Source organism: Ovis canadensis, chromosome 3, assembly GCF_042477335.2.
Source record: "Ovis canadensis isolate MfBH-ARS-UI-01 breed Bighorn chromosome 3, ARS-UI_OviCan_v2, whole genome shotgun sequence".
Taxonomy (NCBI): Eukaryota; Metazoa; Chordata; class Mammalia; order Artiodactyla; family Bovidae; genus Ovis; species Ovis canadensis.
The window spans coordinates 34532137-34550238 of NC_091247.1; the positions used below are offsets into that span (position 1 = coordinate 34532137).

General features: G+C 48.3%; 1 protein-coding gene across 2 annotated transcripts in view; it reads right to left on the reverse strand.

The window, feature by feature from the left end:
- The window catches only part of IFT172 (intraflagellar transport 172), a 34421-nt gene that overhangs the window by 644 nt on the left and 15675 nt on the right, over window positions 1-18102 (reverse strand). The window contains exons 16-46 of one of the 2 annotated variants that reach the window (XM_069580317.1): window positions 17698-17865; window positions 17038-17174; window positions 16693-16800; window positions 14807-14891; window positions 14420-14512; window positions 13853-13930; window positions 13365-13613; window positions 13106-13184; window positions 12813-12933; window positions 12492-12636; window positions 11213-11302; window positions 10514-10611; window positions 10214-10349; window positions 10008-10124; window positions 9531-9673; window positions 7610-7703; window positions 7384-7448; window positions 7011-7191; window positions 6670-6779; window positions 6385-6514; window positions 3702-3800; window positions 3401-3510; window positions 3211-3274; window positions 3024-3110; window positions 2573-2689; window positions 1907-2017; window positions 1530-1649; window positions 935-1030; window positions 658-717; window positions 474-572; window positions 17-170 (exon numbers count right to left, since the gene is read on the reverse strand). In XM_069580317.1, coding sequence (XP_069436418.1) covers window positions 17-170; window positions 474-572; window positions 658-717; window positions 935-1030; window positions 1530-1649; window positions 1907-2017; window positions 2573-2689; window positions 3024-3110; window positions 3211-3274; window positions 3401-3510; window positions 3702-3800; window positions 6385-6514; window positions 6670-6779; window positions 7011-7191; window positions 7384-7448; window positions 7610-7703; window positions 9531-9673; window positions 10008-10124; window positions 10214-10349; window positions 10514-10611; window positions 11213-11302; window positions 12492-12636; window positions 12813-12933; window positions 13106-13184; window positions 13365-13613; window positions 13853-13930; window positions 14420-14512; window positions 14807-14891; window positions 16693-16800; window positions 17038-17174; window positions 17698-17865 — 3544 coding nt within the window. Of the gene's footprint in view, window positions 1-16; window positions 171-473; window positions 573-657; window positions 718-934; window positions 1031-1529; window positions 1650-1906; window positions 2018-2572; window positions 2690-3023; window positions 3111-3210; window positions 3275-3400; window positions 3511-3701; window positions 3801-6384; window positions 6515-6633; window positions 6780-7010; window positions 7192-7383; window positions 7449-7609; window positions 7704-9530; window positions 9674-10007; window positions 10125-10213; window positions 10350-10513; window positions 10612-11212; window positions 11303-12491; window positions 12637-12812; window positions 12934-13105; window positions 13185-13364; window positions 13614-13852; window positions 13931-14419; window positions 14513-14806; window positions 14892-16692; window positions 16801-17037; window positions 17175-17697; window positions 17866-18102 lie in introns of both variants that reach the window. The other variant, XM_069580316.1, reaches the window with a different exon arrangement.

Sequence of the window (18102 nt, forward strand, 5' to 3'; positions counted from 1 at the left end):
CTCTAGGGTTCTGTACCTGTAATGAGGCAGGGCAGGGCCCGAACCCCAGTGCTGGCTGCCACCAGGGAAGCCTCGTACACCCCACGCTCATCCCGAGGTAGAACCTGCTCCAGCCGCTGGTCCATTGAGACTGTGAGAACCCAGTCTCGAACCTCTTCTCGCTGAGCCTCCTGGGAAGGACAGAGCAGCTTCACACGGTGCAGGGCAAGTGGAGGGTGGTAAGGAAGGGGTTTGCTAAGCTGTCATCCCATGTACCATCTTTCACCCACGAATGAAACTCCTTGTGTTGGCGGCCAATCTCAGCCTTAGCTTTCTCCTCTGCTTCTACTCTCACTGAAGGAATAGTGAGGGCTGGGGCCCCTCCAAAGACATTGCTGTCTGATGCCATGAGAGTGTTGGGAGGACCATCCATAAGAGTGTCCTCCCTTCCAGTGCAGTCATGCTCATGAGGCCTCCTGTTTCTGTGCCCTTACCGGGATGTGCTGCTTGGCTGGGAGTGGCACCTCAAAGGGAATGTCTGTGTCCTGAAAGTCAGAGTGGTCAAGGGCGTCCAGGGTCCCTTCTTCAATTGCCTGTGGCAGAGTGGGCAGCCATGAGATGGGCACAGCTTGTGACAGGCCAAACCTTGCAACTTCTGGGCACAACTGCCCTACTCACATCAGTCAGATCCAAAAAGCGGTTGAGGAAGATGAAGGCCATATTCTCCCAGCCAACTGCCTGCAACAGAGAAATGTCAGTAGGAGTGAGCAGCTGACCTTGTCTGTTGTTTTTCCAGGATGCAGGGGCTAGAATCCAGGAAGATGGAGGAAAATGGTATCCTCCACATTGGCCCCACACGCAGCTCTGCTCTAACTTGAGCAGCTGGGACAGTCTACCTTCCAACTTTTACTTCCTTCTCTCCTCAGCCCCACCCTTGGTTGGCCCCATTGCTCACCTTGGCAGCAATGCCTGCTTCATAGAAGGCCTTATCTGCAGGTAGTAGTTGGGTGTGACGCAAGAGTGAAACAGAAAGCCTGGCAGCTACAGTTTCCTGTGAATTAAAGTAAAAGCATTATGATTCTGGCACTATAGTGACTGAGCTACCAGACCAATGATCTTATAACTAAAACAGCCATAGAATCAGAAGATCAACGATCAATATTAAATTGCTCTAGGTCATGGACTGAGTTTTTTTCGTCTGCACAAGAGAACTGGGCCTAGGTTATTTCCTCCCACCTCTAGAATTCCATCATCCAACTACAGTAACTCAATATAGTACCATAAATAAGCTAAAAGTACATATCTATTATAAGAGGTCAATGCAGAAATCATGGAATTGGAATGTTTGAGCATAAGGAGGCTGGAGCTGTGTGGGCACAGAGCCCTAAGAAGGTCAAAGGGATACAGACAGGAAACCATCTCAGCAAGGGCTAAAGATTTCTTTGAATGGAAGAGAGACTAGAAGTGGGCCAAGCTTGACACTGTCCTGAACTTGCATTCATTCAGCTTCACACATGTGAAGCTGAGTGCCCCTCCCTGCTCCATCTCACCAGCTCTTTGACGCTCTGGGCTGCAGAGCGGGTGGCATAGTAATGAGCAATCAACAGCATGGTCTCGAACTCCTCGTGGGCTGGAGAGTTGGCCTCACTGGACTTCACCAGGTTTTCACACTAGAGTGGGAAGAGCACACAGCCTGGGTCAGGGTTCAGAGGAGTGTCAGGGCCAGAGTGGTCAACAGCCAGCCATCTGGACAGAGGAAGGTAGAGCCTGAGGGTGGGTCAGAGGAGTGCCAGAGTGGTCAATGGACGGCTGCCCAGAGGAAGGTAGAGCTCGAGGGTGAAGGAGACTGGGTGTGAAGGGAGAGACGAGGGCAGGGCCAGGTGGCCTGAGCAGCCGTCCCACTCTGCTGCCTGCCTGGCTTCCTCACCAGGTTAAAGAGGACGTCCCGGAGGTCAGCCCAGCTGTGATAGGCCTCAGCACTGTTGGTCCCAGGAGAGCTCACCATGTCAGTGAAGATCCTTTTGTAGATGTTGAAGTTCTGCAGGCGGAAGGGGAAGGGGAGCTGAGCGAGAGGAATACAACTGCAAGAGAAAGTCAGGGGAAGTGGGGCTAAAGAGGAAAACTGGGCTGGAAATGGCATGTGGAGGAGCTATGAGATGCTGCTGGAGAAAGTGCTGTTTTTCAGGGAAGAGAAAGAAGGAGGGTAAGAAAACACCCATTTCTTCCTAACTGGTGCTCTGTGGGTGTGGGCAGATGTGTGACTGTGAATGCACAGTCATGGTGTTAACAGCATAACACCCGGAAAGCTGTGATGCTCAGACAGGAGAGGGGTGTTCACACTCTGGAGGAAGTTAGTCAGGCCCTCGAGGTGTGTACAGGGCTCAGCTCTGAAAGACTGTTCCCTGTGTTAGCCTTCAGAGGGTAAATCCTCCAGAGAGGCTGTACAGTTCAGAAGAGCCTAGGCGGAGTCTCTGGCCACGATGCTAACAAAGGAATTCTTTGAGAAGACAGATCCTGAGTTGGGTAAGCAGTTGTCGAGGAGAAGGTAAAAATTTCTTTGGGGAAACATTCACCCTGAGGAGCAGGCTGGTACCTGTGGGTTAGCAGGGGCTCCATGCTGCACGTACAGGGCCAGTGCCTGGGCATAGCCACCCTCCCGGATCAGGTGAGTTGCATACAATGCCACGTATTTGTGCAGAATCTTGTAGTTCTGTTTGAGGGGTGCAGGAAAAGCAGGGGGAGGTTGGGGTCAGACCAGGCTGTGTGGGTGGGGTCGTAACTTGAGTCCCTGGGGGTGGGGTCCTGACTTGAGGCCATGGATTTGTTTAGGAGGCGAAGGGCATGTGCATGCCTGCTCTGACATCGAAGGGCATGTGCATGCCTGCTCTGACCTGATGTCAGAGCGTGAAGACTGAGCTCTCTGATGCTGATTAGGGATCTTTGGGGTTTGGGCTTTGGAGGAAGAGAGAGAGACACTCTCCGGGACAGGTGGGGAGTCAGAGGAAATACCCAGAGGGGCTGGTGTGGGAGGAAGGGAGCAGTACCTGCTTGGTGGCTGTTTCAATGCACTTGTCCCACTGGCCCTGCTCCACATAGAGGTCCAAAGCAGCCACCACGTCCACACCCACTAGCTATGGGCCAGTTAAAAAGACAGAGTTACACGAGGGAAGAAGAGGGAAAGAGTCTCTGAGCCTCCCTGTGCTCGCCTCCTGCTGCCTCTGCCAGTCTCACCGAGTCCACTTTGCCCTGGCTCTTGAGGAACTGTTTATAACACTGGTCCACATAGTCTTCATACCTGTGAAGGCATGGAGAAAGCTCGCACATCAAAGCCCCAGAAGCACACCCTTCCCATAAGAACTTCCTCCTAGTCTTTACAAAAGGAAGTAAAAAAATTTTTAGTGAGAAGGGGTCATGAGCTTACCGGGGATCTAGCTCCTTAGCTACACGCTTGGCCTTGTTCCATTCCTCACCCTCAATGAAAGCATCGATTGCTTCCTTGACGAGGTCCAGGTTCAGATAGAGCTCTGCAGCCTACACAGGGGAAAATCTGAGACTGGAGATGTCTCTCCCCTCTCCTTCCCTCATCTCCCTTCTGGGAACTCTGGGGAAACAGAAATGCACACCGAGCCTGCCAGGAGACCCCCGCCCCCCAACCCCGACTTCACACAGCTTCTACCCATCTCTGTGGAATCTATTTCTGTCAGTTCCAGCATCCTACTTACTGCGCTGGGCTTTCCAATTCCAATCAGCTGGGGTCCCACAGCCCGAACTACTTCCAGACTGCGTGGGGGAGGTAGAAACTTGATGGAGAGTTCAGCTGCCTGAGTGGTTGAGCAGAAGATGGTAGTGGGCAGAGAGACACATACTGCCCAGGGGTCCTCGACCAGCTCTATTTTTGCCTCCAGATGCCAACTTTCTTGCCTTCTCCCTCACCTTCCGCCCTCTGGAGCAAATCCTGCCTCATGGTCCATCAGAGCTTTTCCATGACCATCAGAGGACCTATCTGTTCCTCTCAGCCCTTCCTCTTTCACTCACTGCTGCCTGAGAGCACTGCATTTGCTTCTGTCACCTTTCACAAACTGGTTTCTCAAGGTCTTTGTCACAAACAGAACCATGGTAGCATGGTGTAGGGGAAAAAACCCCTAAAGCAGGAGCCCAGGACATTCTGCAACTATTTCTGTTGGGCATTTCTGAGTTTCAGTTTCTTCACCCATCAGAGTGATGGTTGGTCTAGATTTGTACTGCCCAGAACAGCAGCCACGAGTCACATGTGGCTAGACCTGAGATGTGCAGTAACCTTACATATTTCAAAGACTTAGTATGAAAAAAGGAATGTAGACTACCTTGATAGATTTTTATATTGATTTTGTGTTGAAATATTGATAATAGTTTTGGTATAATAGGTTAAGCAGAATATAATTATTTTCACCTTTTTCTTTACACTTGAGTGTGGCTACTAGAAAATTTTAAAATTACATATATGACTTAGATCTTTGTGACCTGCATTGTATTTCTACTGGACGGTGTTGGTTTAGATGACTTTGGAGACCCCTTTCAACCATAAAACTCAGTAATTCTACAAATCCAACTGTTCCATGAGCTCACTCTGTTTATGCTGTGATGCTGATATCCTCACCAGATTTTAACTTCCACAGAGTCCACTTCAGCTATAGTCTATGTGAAGCCTCCTGGTCTTTCCCCACCTGTTCTTGCCTTTCTTCTTTACCTGCCAAACCCTTCAAGGCTTAAGTGCTCCCACCCAGAAAGCCCACCCTGTGACTAACCTAAAGAAGGTATAGTCGTGCACAGACCTGGGTTAACAATTCCCTAGAGTAAGGTACAGCAGATGCTTCAGTTCAGTTCAGTCGCTCAGTCATGTCTGACTCTTTGTGACCCCATGGACTGCAGCATGCCAGGCTTCCCTGTCCTTCACCAACTCCTGGAGCTTGCTCAAACTCATGTACATTGAGTCAGTGATGCCATCCAACCATCTCATCCTCTGTCATCCCTTTCTCCTCCCGCCTTCAATCTTTCCCAGCATCAGGGTCTTTTCGAATGAGTCAGTTCTTCACATCTGGTGGCCAAAGTATTGGAGTTTCAGCTTCAGCATCAGTCCTTCCAATGAATATTCATGACTGATTTCCTTTAGGATTGACTGCTTGGATGTCCTTGCAGTCCAAGGGACTCTCAAGAGTCTTCTCCAACACCACAGTTCAAAAGCATCAAAGTTCAAAAGCTTTCTTTATAGTCCAACTCTCACATCCATACATGACTACTAGGAAAATCACAGCTTTGACTAGATGGACCTTTGTTGGCAAAGTAATGTCTCTGCTTTTTAATATCCTGTCTAGGTTGGTCACTTTTCTTCTAAGGAGCAAGCATCTTTTAATTTCATGGCTGCAGTGATTTTGGAGCCCCCCAAAATAAAGTCTGTCACTGTTTCCATTGTTTCCCCATATATTTGCCATGAAGTGATGGGACCGGAAGCCATGATCTTAGTTTTCTGAATGTTGAGTGTTAGCCACCTTTTTCACTCTCTTCTTTCACTTTCATCAAGAGGATGTTTAGTTCTTCTTTGCTTTCTGCCATAAGGGTGGTGTCATCTGTATATCTGAGGTTATTGATATTTCTCCCAGCAATCTTGATTCCAGCTTGCAGATGCTTAATACCTGATAAAACTTGCTAAACTCTCAAAACCAACCTCAGTCTTTCTACTTCCTTCCCCTCCAACTTCAAGGGGCTATTCAATGACAAGGCCTCACAACCTTTGGGAAATTCTGCAGGGGCATCTGCACAAAAACATTTTATTCAGGGACTGATCAGTCTCAACCCTTCATTACTTCTAATACCCTATTTCCCTGCGTCTGAGGCACATCATTAATATATACATGTATCCCCATCACAAAGACCCTAAGAATCCATCTTAGAATTGATGAAACATACTAGCTTGGCTTAATCTGCCAGAGGCTTTTTTTTAGGAGCTACTGAGTGGATGAGGGGCCTCTGCTTTTCTCACGGCCTCCATCTGGCCCAGTTTCAGGGTCTGGATTTGCCCTTTCAACTCTGGCCCTAGGCCTACTCTTCCCTCACAAGGCCTCCCTGACCCCTCCAGGCCACGGAGATCTTGCCCTTCTCTGAACTCTACTTGAACTTCACTAGTTAACTTCTGTCTTCACTAACTTGCAGTATTAAGCAACTGATCCACGTGTTAGTCTACCTTCCCCCAACTGCTGTCTCTCCAGTTCTGTCTTACATCCCTTTTTATAGCCTTCATAGATTCTGGTCTAGCATCCATCAGGAACTCAGCATACACCCGCTACCTGACTGAAAACAAAGAATGTCTGAGAAGGAATGCTGGGTGTGAACGGAGGCGGGGAGCAGAGCCCAGCGGGTGTGGCACCTCACCTTCAGCCAGCACTTCTCCACCAGGCTGCTGCTTCCTGCGTCCCGCACTTTGAGGTAGCAGTCGACTGCACGGCTGTACTCTCCAGCCTGTTCCCACTGTCGAGCCTGTTCCACCAGACCCTCCATGCCCCTGTGTGGACGAGAGCCCTTGTGACCAGGACAGGGGAACGTGCAGTGTGGCTGAGCCTGTGTGCACCTTCTGACCCACCCCCAGTCCTGCCAACATTTCCTGGTCCCCTGGCTTCATACCTGGCCCCCTTCTTTCCTGGAGCCCTGGCTTCATACCTGGCCCCCTTCTTGGTAGCTTCCCGCTCGTACTCTTCCTGCAGTGCCTCCAGCTGGCTGGGCACGTAGTCCTTGCAAATCCGCAGAGCATCACTCCATAGTCCAGCCTCCTGCTCAGATTTCCAGGTATCAGGATGGTATGACAGCTTCCCACTGCACACAGGCCCACCACTATAGCCCACTGGTCCCTGGGTCCCTGGACCTCTTTTCCTCCTTCTCTCTGCTCCTCCCCCTTCCCCAGGGTTAACCTTCTCAAAACCAGGGTTCAGTGTAGTGCACTATGGGCTCTCCTACCTCTCCCCCTTCCTCATGGGATTCCTCCCCTGAATCTGCTGCCCCACCTTATAGTAATTGAGGGCCAGGCCTGGTCTCTGGGCCCGAAGCAGCAGCCCTTCTGCCTTCTGGAAGTCCTTCTCCTCCAAGGCCCCCCGAGCCTGCCCCACGAGCACCTCGGCGACACTGTCAGGGTCATGGGCCTCGGCCACACGCTGAGCTGCCTCCCAGTCCTGGTTATGGACAAACCTGTTCCCAGATGAGGACAGAGAGAAGGCTGAGTACAGGACTGAAGCCTCAATGATGAGAGGCAAACCACCGTGTCACTGAGAGGGGGTAAGAGTTATTGGAACTAGGTTTAGATGAAGTTGAAAATGACAATGAGAGGTCCTGGGACTGAGTCTGGGAGGACAGGATTAGGGGATTTGTGGAGTAACTCACATGAGGACTGCTTCCTTGGGTTTACCGGCCTTGATAAATTCAGCTTCAGCCTCTTCAAATTTTCCCTAGAGGGAGAGGGAAACAGCCATACACGATGCGGAAGAGACTGGCACCCCAGGCAGCCGTGAGACAGGAGGTCTGAATGCCTGGCAGCAGTGGACCAGGGCATGGGAAGGAGGGCTCTGTGGTCAGAGTCAAAAGTACTGGGGAAGAACCACATCTATACCTCATCCTCCAGGTACATAGCGTATCGGAGATGGATCTCAGGGGTTTTGTGCTTGAGGGCCAGCCGCGAGAGTTCAAAAGCAAATTCAAAGGAGCTGAAATGGGAGGTGCAAACAAGGTTTGTCTACACTATATTTCCTTTTATAACAGAAGACAAACAGAGGGCAAGGACTGAGGGGAAGAAAAGGGACAGATTTTTAAAAATCAACAAAATGATAAGAGAAGCACAGAGAGCACGATACCAACAGGCAAGAAGGACCCCTGGTGCTTCCACCGCCTCCCACAGAGCCACATCTGCACTAGCAGGAAAATAATCTTCTGGAAACAAGTAAAACCACCCATAGCAATTTGACTCATTGCAGGATTCCTACTGGTGTTCTTAACATTTGCTTAAGAAAACCTCACTTTGGGGCAGAAGTCTTGAATAGATGTTTTCCAAAAGAGGATATACAGATGGCTAACATGAAAAGATGCTTAACAGCAATAATCATCAGAGAAATGCGAGTCAAAACCACAATGAGAAGACAACTCACATCTGTCAGAATGGCTAGCATCAAAAAAGATCTACAAATAACAAATACTGGTGAGGATGTATAGAGAAGGGAACCCTTATGAAATGTTGGTGGGAATGTAATTTGGTGTAGCCGCTATGGAAAACAGTATGGAGGTTCCTCAAAAAACTGAAAAATAGAACTACCATAAGATCCAACAATTATACTCCTGGGTATATAGCTGAAGAAAACAAAAACACTAAAGATACAGGAACCCCAATGTTCATAGTAGCATTATTTACAATAGCCAAGATATGGAAGCAACCAAGTGTCCATCAACAGATAAATTAATAAAGAAGATGTCACACACACACACACACACACACACACACACACAAATATTACTCAGTCATAAAAAATGAAAATTTGCCATTTCCAACAACATGGATGGACCAGGAAGGTATTATGCTTAGTAAAATAAGTCAGATAAAGACAAATACTATAGGTTATTACTTATATATGAAATCTAAAAAATGAAACAAACAAATGAATATAACAAATATATAACAGAAACAGACTCACAGATATGGAGGACAAACCAGTAGTTATCAGTGAGGAGAGGAAAAGGGGGAAGGGTAAGACAGGGATAGGAGATTAAGAGGTACAAACTACTCGGTATAAATAAACTACAAGGATACATTACACAGCACAGGGAATACAGCCAATGTTTTATAATAACCTTAAATGGAGTATAATCTATAAAAAATATTGAATCACCATGTGGGACACCTGAAACAAATATTATAAATCAACTACACTTCAAAAAATTAATAATTTAACTTAATTTAAAAAAAAAGAAAAGCTCATTTTGCATTTAATGGAATCACATTTCCATTGTGTGTGTGTGTGCTTAGTTGCTCAGTCATGTCCAGCTCTTTCTGACCCTTTAGACTGTAGCCCACCAGGCTCCTCCATCCATGGGATTCTCCAGGCAAGAATACTAGAATAGGTTGCCATTTCCTTCTCCAGGGGAATCTTCCCAACTCAGGGATCAAGACCAAGTCTCCTGTACTGCAGGTAGATTCTTTACCATTTGAGCCACTGGAGAGACCCACACTTTACTCACGTCACACATTACTCAGCAGTAAATTACTGGCTTAGAGCATTTTAGCTTTAAAAATTATTCTCTTTCCTCCTTTCTCCTTAAAACAGCCAAAAATTAAACACCCTTCTGAGCCCCCAGGGGAACAGGAGCAGAATTACTAATTCATTCTTGCCTCTCTATCAAGCTCTTCCAAGGATCTCTCCTTACCACATTTCTTCACTCTTGCTTCAGCCTCTAGAAATGCTTTTCAGTTATACATCAATTTTCTTTCTCTATATAGAGGCTGTCTGGGATGGGGCCCCCAGAGAGAAGGCTTGGGGCCTCACCAGTTGTCAGCAGCATGGTCAATAGCAGCTTCCAGGAGTCCCAGCTTGTTGAGCAGTCTAACAGCAGCCTCTCCTCCTAGGCTCTTGGCCCACAGATAGGCCACGTGTTTGTGGGCATTAGCTCCTCCATGAGCCTTGGCCACCTGAAAAGCAAAGCCCCGTGGCAACCCTCCAACACAGGGGTACATGGCTGCTCCCTTGTCATCTCTGACTTGACCTCAGCTTGGAAAAGGATCAGGTACCTCTCCAGAGCAGTAGGAAGAGGGCTAAATTTCAGCCCTATTAACCTGATTAGGGTCCAAGGATGGATTTCAGGTCGTTCACAAACCATTAAAATTGTATGTGAAATTGTGTGTGTAGGTGTGGACTTTTTTCAAAGACACCCACGACCAGTTTAAAATTAGACAGTTACTTGAGTGTGGGAAAGCAGGATGGAAGGACCCTGTGCATCCCTACCCAGTAAGGGGAAGACCTTACCCGGTAAGCCTCTTCCCAAAGCCCATTGGACCGGTACATGTTCACTGTCGCCTTCCACTCCTGGGCCTCAAGATAGTGATACTCAGCCTCCTGGAGTCGGCCCTCAGCCTCCAGCTCCTGGGGAGGGAGAGGCAAGTCAGGATGGGGAGAGGGGCGGATGGAGCCTCTTTGGGAGAAAGATGGGCAGAAGCAGGAGAAGAGCTCACCTTGCCCAGATGCAGGTGTGTGTCACTGAGGAGATCTGGGTGGTGCTTCCCTACTAAGCGGATCATATCATCATACAACTTGTGCTTTTTGAACATGCTGATGGCAAGATCAGGCTCTTCCACGGTCACATATAGCCTGGGAACAGGAGAAACACCTGTGGCCTCCTAGACCCAGATTCCTGCTGTGAGAGTCATTCCTAAGGGATTCCGTCCCTGTCTTCTGGGCAGAGGGCACATATCTGCAGACCCCAGCCCTCAAGCCCCATATCCCGCTACACCTCCCCTGGGGCCACAGCTCACCTTTCAGCCTCTCGGTACTTGCCCTGCTTCTCCATCTCCTGAGCCTGAGTGATGTATAGCACCGAGACGTCTTCTGGTCTCATGCACTTCATGGCCAGCTGTGCAGACACACAGGGTCAGGGCAGCCTCAGGCACTAATTCCCAAGGGAAGCAGAGGGCAACACAGAGTGGACAGGGAAGTGGAAGTGGGGTTTCTTCAAGGAAGCTTGTTTTCACAGGAACTCTGAACTTTCCCAATAAGCACAGGAGTTTGGTTACTGCCACTCTCCTACTCAGCTCAGGGATCCCAAGTCCATAAAGAGCAGAATAAGAACTACATTCTGCTAAGGTAGGAGGGTCAGAGATGCCCTGTGCTGGGTGGGGGCACCTGATCCCACTAATATACTCCTACTGCACCCACTGGGCTCTAAGAGCATGAATGAGAACAGCTACCAGTGTAACTAGAGCTTCAGCAGAGGTATTTCAGATTCCCAGCTTCCAAGGCCATCTGCTGTCTTCAGAATTGCAGGTTTGGGAACTAGAGCCTCTCATGATCCTTGCCTTTCCTTTTGGCTAAGCATCAGTTACCCAGACCGTACTCTGGTACTCTTCTTTGGCTTGCAGGGAGCCCAGTGAAGTGGGGAGATTGGCGACTAGGGGAAGGGACAACACAACCATGAAGGTGGCATTCTCCTCTCATGAATGTTACCCATTGCCCACCTTGTGGGCTTGCTCCCAGCGGCCAGCCTGGGTGTACATGTCTATGGCGTCTTTCGTCCGGTCTCCCTTAGCGTAGAGCTCTTCCGCAATCTGCAGGTGAGACAGGAAGAGGCAAAAGGTCAGAGTGACAGAGTGAAAGCAGCCTGGAGGAGGAAAGAGCAAACCTCAGCTGGGAGGGAGCAGAGCCTGGGACTCCATTAGCGTCCAGTCACAGAGAAGACAAAGTGACTGTAGGTGTCTCAGGCTTTCTTCTGTTTCGATAAAAGACCAGCCCCAAACGGTATGAGGACAATACAGTGGGAGTTTAGGATTACTTTGCCAACAAAGGTCTGTCTAGTCAAAACTATGGTTTTTCCAAGAGTCATGTATGGATGTGAGAGTGGGACTATAAAGAAAGCTTTTGAACTTTCTTTGATGCTTTTCAACCGTGATGTTGGAGAATACTCTTGAGAGTCCCTTGGACTGCAAGGAGATCCAAGCAGTCAATCCTAAAGGAAATCAGTTGTGAATATTCATTAGAAGGACTGATGCTGAAACTCCAATACTTTGGCCACCTGATGCAAAGAACTGACTCATTGGAAAAGACCCTGATGCTAGGAAAGATTGAAGGCAGGAGAAGGAGATGAGATGGTTGGATGGCATCACCAACTTAATGGACATGAGTCTGAGTAAACTCCGGGAGTTGGTGATGGACCGGGAGGCCTGGTGTGCTGCAGTCCGTGAGGTGGCAAAGAGTTGGACACAACTGAGCGGCTGAACTGAACTTAAGATGGCCTCACGTTTTTGCAGTCCATGATGATTCTATACTGTAAATATGTTGGTGATACTCTTTAGTTTAATTTTAAAAAATTTTATTGAGGTATAATTTACAATGTTAACTTCTGCTTCAGTTATATATATATATATATATATATATATATATATATACACACACATATATATATTCTTTTCCATTATGGTTTATTATAGGATATTGAATATAGTTCCCTGTGCTATACAACAGGACCTTGTTTATCCATCCTATACATAATAGTTTGCATCTGCTAATGTTGAAGTTATTCTTGAAGCATCTCTCATGCTAGAGACCTGCCTTATATGTCTGGGAGAGGGTTCTGTGTCATGTCAGAATGAAATGGTGGTGTGTCTCATTTAGGGTGGTGACACTGTTGGGCCCCAGTAAGAAGGATCTAGTGAGGTGGCCCCCACTCCTTCTTCTGGGTTCTCTCCTCGTCCTCCTGCGCTATACTGCTTCATGCTGCAGAAAGGGGCTGTCCCTCACCTCATACTCCTGCAGAGATGCGTAGTGTTGGGCCACGCGAGGATAGTATTTGGACGCAGTGTTCTGGTCCTGCAGATCTAATATATAAATTGCCTTCTTCCACTGGCGGGCACCCAGGGCAGCCTCAATTGCCTTAATGGAGCACCTGGCGTAGTTGGTGTATGAGGAAAGAGGAAAATGGATGGAGGCAGAGATACCTCAAGCATATTCCAACCCACATTCGGAGATTTCCCTTGTTTTAGTGAGGCCTTGCTGCCCTTGCCTGTCCCATCACCTCTCACCTCATGTCCAAATGCCCTCTGCACCCCTGGACCACCACACCTGGCTTCGATGTAATGATTAATGGCCGCATCGAGCTGCTTCTGCTGCACCAGGTGGTCCCCCCATGCCTCCTCTAATCTCACCACTTCCACTGGGAATGCCAACCGAGCCAGCTCCACCGCTGCCGGAGACAGAGAGGGTACTCAGTGCAGGCTTCGGGCACTGTGAGGCAGAGAAGTGAGGCGTGGAGTACAAGGGAGGGGGATTGCTGAAGCCAGGTGTCGGGGAATGTTAGGGCAGGAGTCAGGGGACTGTTAGGGCAGGAGTCCACAACACTGTGGACTGGCCAGTACCTTTCATGAATGCGCTGCCTTTACAGTAGCACTCCAGGGCCCGCTGTGGATTTCGAATCTTCTCAAAGAGATCACCTGCCTGTTAACACATCCCATGTTACTTCAAAGATACCCCTACTACACAAAAATCAACTGTCAGCCCCGCAAGGTAGGGGATTCAGCCAGCGGTCAGGGAGGGCTGTGCACTCCAAGACACCGCTGGGTAGGAGAGGGCACTGAGCCCTGGGGGCTAAGGGATGGGAACTGGAAGCCAGGGTACCCGTTCATACAGCTCGCCCTTGATCAGGGCAGCGGTGATGTGCTCCACCAGCTCCGTGTTGGCCAGCAGTTCCTCTCGGTTCAGCACCAGCCGAGCAGCCTTGGCAGGGAGCCCAGCTTTGAGGTAGAGGCTGATGGCTGCTAGCCCATCCCCTTGGCTCTCCTGAAGTTCGCCTGCCCGCTCCTCTTGCTGTGTGTCCATCAGCCACTGGTAGTAACCCCGGCGCAGCTTCTCTAGGGCCGGGTGCCCCTGACATTCAGCAGAAGAGAACCAGGAGTCACGCCCCTCCTTCCTGCCCTGCTGCTTCCCATCATGTCCAATCCCACTGTAACAGCCGAAATCCTCCCAGTCACCAGCGGCCCAACTCCCCGCACTGTGAGGTGCAACCCCAACACTGTTCCAGCTCCTGCAGCCTCCTTGACAAGAAGGGGTTTCTGATACTGGTGGGCCCTAGTTCTGAACAACTGTGGGGAAGACAGAACCGGTACCTTGGCCTCAGCCACAGCGATACATTCATCCCAGCGGTGTAGCTCCTGGTACATGTCCATGGCCTCTTCAACGGCATTCTAGGGGAGGCCGGGCAGAGGGAGGAGGGATACCAGGAAGACACGAGGATCAGAAATTAGCAAGCTCTCCTCAGCCTGGCTGAGATGCCAGCCTGTGTGGGTTGAAAGCTTCATCCTTAGTATGAAACTAAAAGAAGCTTAAGCTTCAGGGCACCTTATTTGCACAGACTCCTTCCAAATCAACTTTTCTTAAAGAGGGCTTCTCAAACTGAATAAGCTTTGGGCCTCACCAAATCGGGATCTGTCTCCATGCACAAGAATTGTGGAGAACAAAAGGAGATGGTAGGCTTTCTATGAAGTAAAGAAGTGATTGTCAGAATGAACCCAGAGGAGGAAATTATGGAGCAGTGAAATTCACTGTATAAACCTTTTTAAAGTTTCTCTCCAGGCCTGATAGCCCAGCTGACCAGCGCTCATTCTTCCTCTGAGTTTGCCTCACTTTTTTCCTCTCTGATCCCCTCTTCCATCCAGCTCCTCTGCTCCTATTACCTGTTCTAAGAAGATCATTTCCGCCAGCTTGTAGTTCTTCTCCAGCATGGCTAGTCGTGCTCGGACCTGATAAAAGTCTGTTCCTTCTCCACCCTGTGGAAATAAAGAAAGTTCTGGTTATTGTTGGTGCCCATGAACAATTCTGTCTGTGTAAGTGGAGACAGGAAGGTCAGAGAGATGTGGAGGCTAAAGGCTTAGGAAGCTGAAAAACTTGGGGCTCAGAGGCTTGAGGTTTGGCAAACAACTCCAAAATGGCCTGACCTGAAGGTGGCGACAGGGAGGGCAGGGTAGAGGAAATGAGCCGTGGCTGGAAAGCTAAGAGCTGTGGGTCTGAGTGCCAAGAGAAATCGCAGCTCAAAAAAGGGAACGAATCAGGAGAATACTTGCATATTCCCGAGACACTTGATCTGCAATCTCATTGGTTTCATGGAGGAACCGAGCTTTTGCAACATGTCCCAAAGCAGAAAAGCACCTAAAGTATGGAAGCAATAACAATAATAATATTATTATAGAATCATCATTAATTCATTGGTTTAGCAGATATATGATGAGCATCCATTATATGCCAGGCACTTGTTCTTGCCACTGAGGACACAAAAACAAAGATGAGGGCCTGGCTCTCAGGGAACTTACTTTCTAGTGGAAACAGATAATTAGCAAACGAATAAACAAAGATTAACTGGAATAATGGAAAATGAAACTAAGGGGACTATTTAAGTTGGTTGTTAGAGAAGGCCTGTTCCAGGAGCTGTCATCTGAGCTGAGACCTGAATCCAAGAAAGAGCCAATCATGGCAAGATGGAGGAAAATTACTCCAGGCAAAGGGAGAAGCTAGTATAAAGGGCCCAAAGCAGGAGTGATCTTGGTGTGCTCAAAGGGACAAAGGATGCCTGTGTGGCTGGAGACTAATGGGCAAGTATCTGATATGAGAAGGAAGTGGGTCAAATCTTGTGGGGCCTTAGGAGTTTGTGTTTTATACAAAGCACAAAAGCAAGAAAATGATTTAATCTAATTTCTGTTTTTAAAAAATTACCACAGCTGCTATGGTTCTAAGGATTGTAGGGGTCTAAGTAGCAGTTTCTAATTAATTAAGAGACTAATTAAGAGGTTTTTGCACCACTGTATGCAGGAGATGGTGGTGGTCTGTTCTAGGGTGGAGACAGTAGGGTTGAACAAATAAGAGATCTGGGGTATGTTATAAAAACCCTGGCTCACTGTCTCTATGACTTGCAGTGAGTCTAGCTGTGGGGGGATGGGATAAAAGGGACCAAGGATGAATCTTCGCCAAGGCCACAACAGCTGATGTTTAATGAGCACTCTGGTCTGTGCTCTTTGCACAGATCCTGTCATTAAGTCTCCCCTATCACTGCCACTCTGCCACTCTTCTTCACCATCCTGCAAGGTGAATACTGTTATTATCCTCATTTCATAGAGAAAATGGAGAAGCCAAGGCTTGAGAAGGTTAAGTTAATCTCTCTAAAGTTACACAGTTGGTAAATGGAATTAAGATTTGAAATAGGAGAGTCTGGAGTCCCATGTTTTTCCTGTTAATTACACTCCTATACCATTATTGGAATATACACATCAACACATAGATTGTAGGGCAGGAGCGTTAAACACTTGGAAGCGGCACCTAGTTACAAGGTGGGGGAGTGAAAACAATAAAAGACATACTCTTATAGGAAGTCAGATAAAAACAAATAGCATATATCGCTTAAATGTAGAATCTAGAAAATGGTAGAGATGAACTTATTTGCAAAGCAGAAATAGAGTCTCAGTTGCAGAGAACAAACTTATGGTTGCCAAAGGAAGAAGAGGGGATGGGATGAACGGGGAGATTGGGATTGACACATATACACTACTAATGTATCTAATCAAACAGATAACTAACGAGAGCCCACTGTGTAGCACAGGGAACTCTACTCAGTGCTCTGTGGTGACCTAAATGGGAAGGAAATCTAAAGAAAAGGGGATATATGTGTATGTGTATGAATACCTGATTCACTTTGTTGTTCAGCAAGAAACTAACACAATACTGTAAAGCAACTATAGTCCAATAAAAATTTTAAAAAATAAATAAAAGCCATACTCTCATACTCTAGGATGGGAGGATGTTTGGAATAACTGCACTATGGAAGGGTTCTATGACATCTGTTGGCATGGGAAGGCAAGAGGTGCCCCAACCCTGGGGAGGAGCAGCCCATGGGGAAGACAGTGTGCGGCCATCTCTCCCTCTGAGCTGCCTGGCACCTGGGTTCCACAGCCCGGCTCACCTCTCAGCAATGTGTAGCTGCTTTGCTTCCAGTGACAGCTTGCTCAAGGTTTTCCACATTGCTTCTGTTTCTGGGGTCATTTCCAGAGTTTCCAAGAAGGCTGTGGCCCTGCAGAGGGAAGGAAGCAAAGCACAAGGAATGAGTCCAAGGTCAGGAAGACACTAAGGAATATTGGTGATGGGGCAGCAAGAGGATGGGGGAGGCAATTATTTGCCCTTTTTGTCTAGTCTCCTCCTAGGACCACCGAGTCGTTTTCAGACATGGCTGCTTTCACTGCCCACCTCAGGCAGGTCCTCAGACCCAGACTTTCCCACCACTGTGCTGGTTATCAGCCTCGTGTCTCACCGGGTATAGTTGCCGTCATCAATGGCTGTTCCAAACTCAATAAGGCCCTCATCCAGGGTGTAGGCAACTGTAGTCACACCTTCGGTCACCATCACCTCTGTCTTTCCCCCACCTCGCTCCAGACCTACAACATCACCCTGTAAAAATTCAATCCCCCCACCCCACCAGAATTCCAGGTGAGTGTTGACACAGGCTCAACTGCAGAAAAGACCCACCGCCATCCAACCCTACTGCTCACACTCCCAGATTTGGGATATTACTGTGTGAGTGATGTTGTCATGGGGTAGAACAGAGGGTGTGATCAGCAGTCTGAAAAAAACAAGAACTCTGAATGGCTTGTAACAGAGAATCAGAACATAAGGAGGTGTGATATGGAACTCCTCCCCAATTGGGGATCTTCCAGGGAACTCCACAATTCAACTTGGTGAATTCCCACTATAATAGGGACTAGTACTCTGAGGGTCTAATATAATGTCAGGAATCTGAACGAGGATGGCTCTGGGGCCCAGAGCACTGTGGGAAGCAGTGTAAGTGTCTCCTGTCAGCTTCATCAGAGAGGTTATGGGTGGCAGGCAGAGAAACCAAGCAGCCTTCCAAGTTTCCTTGGGTTCCGATTAATCAGCTCGACACTATGTGTGAGGTGCCCTGATGTTGACATACCCTGATAGAGGACGTGGTAACCCTCTCGGGTGCCTCAATGTTGTACCACACACACAAGTTGTTTCGGTTCTGAGCCACCAGCACATCACTTCCTGGGACCCACTGCACGTAGGAGCAGAAGTTGAGGATCATCGTCTTAGAGCAGCTTTCGATATCGTACAGATGCAACTGGAGGAGGAAGAAGTAGATACACAATTAAGAAAAGACATGGGTGTCTTCCCATCTGACCATTTCCTAATGGGGAAATGTGGTGAGCTAGCCCACTAGTCAGGTACATGCTGAATTTCAAAGCTTACTGAACTTCAACCATAAACCCTTCAAGTTCATGCTTGGTTGGTATATTCTGACACTGGCCAAATAAGAGATGACCAAAAGAGCAAAGGGCTACACCCTAGGAATTTAAGT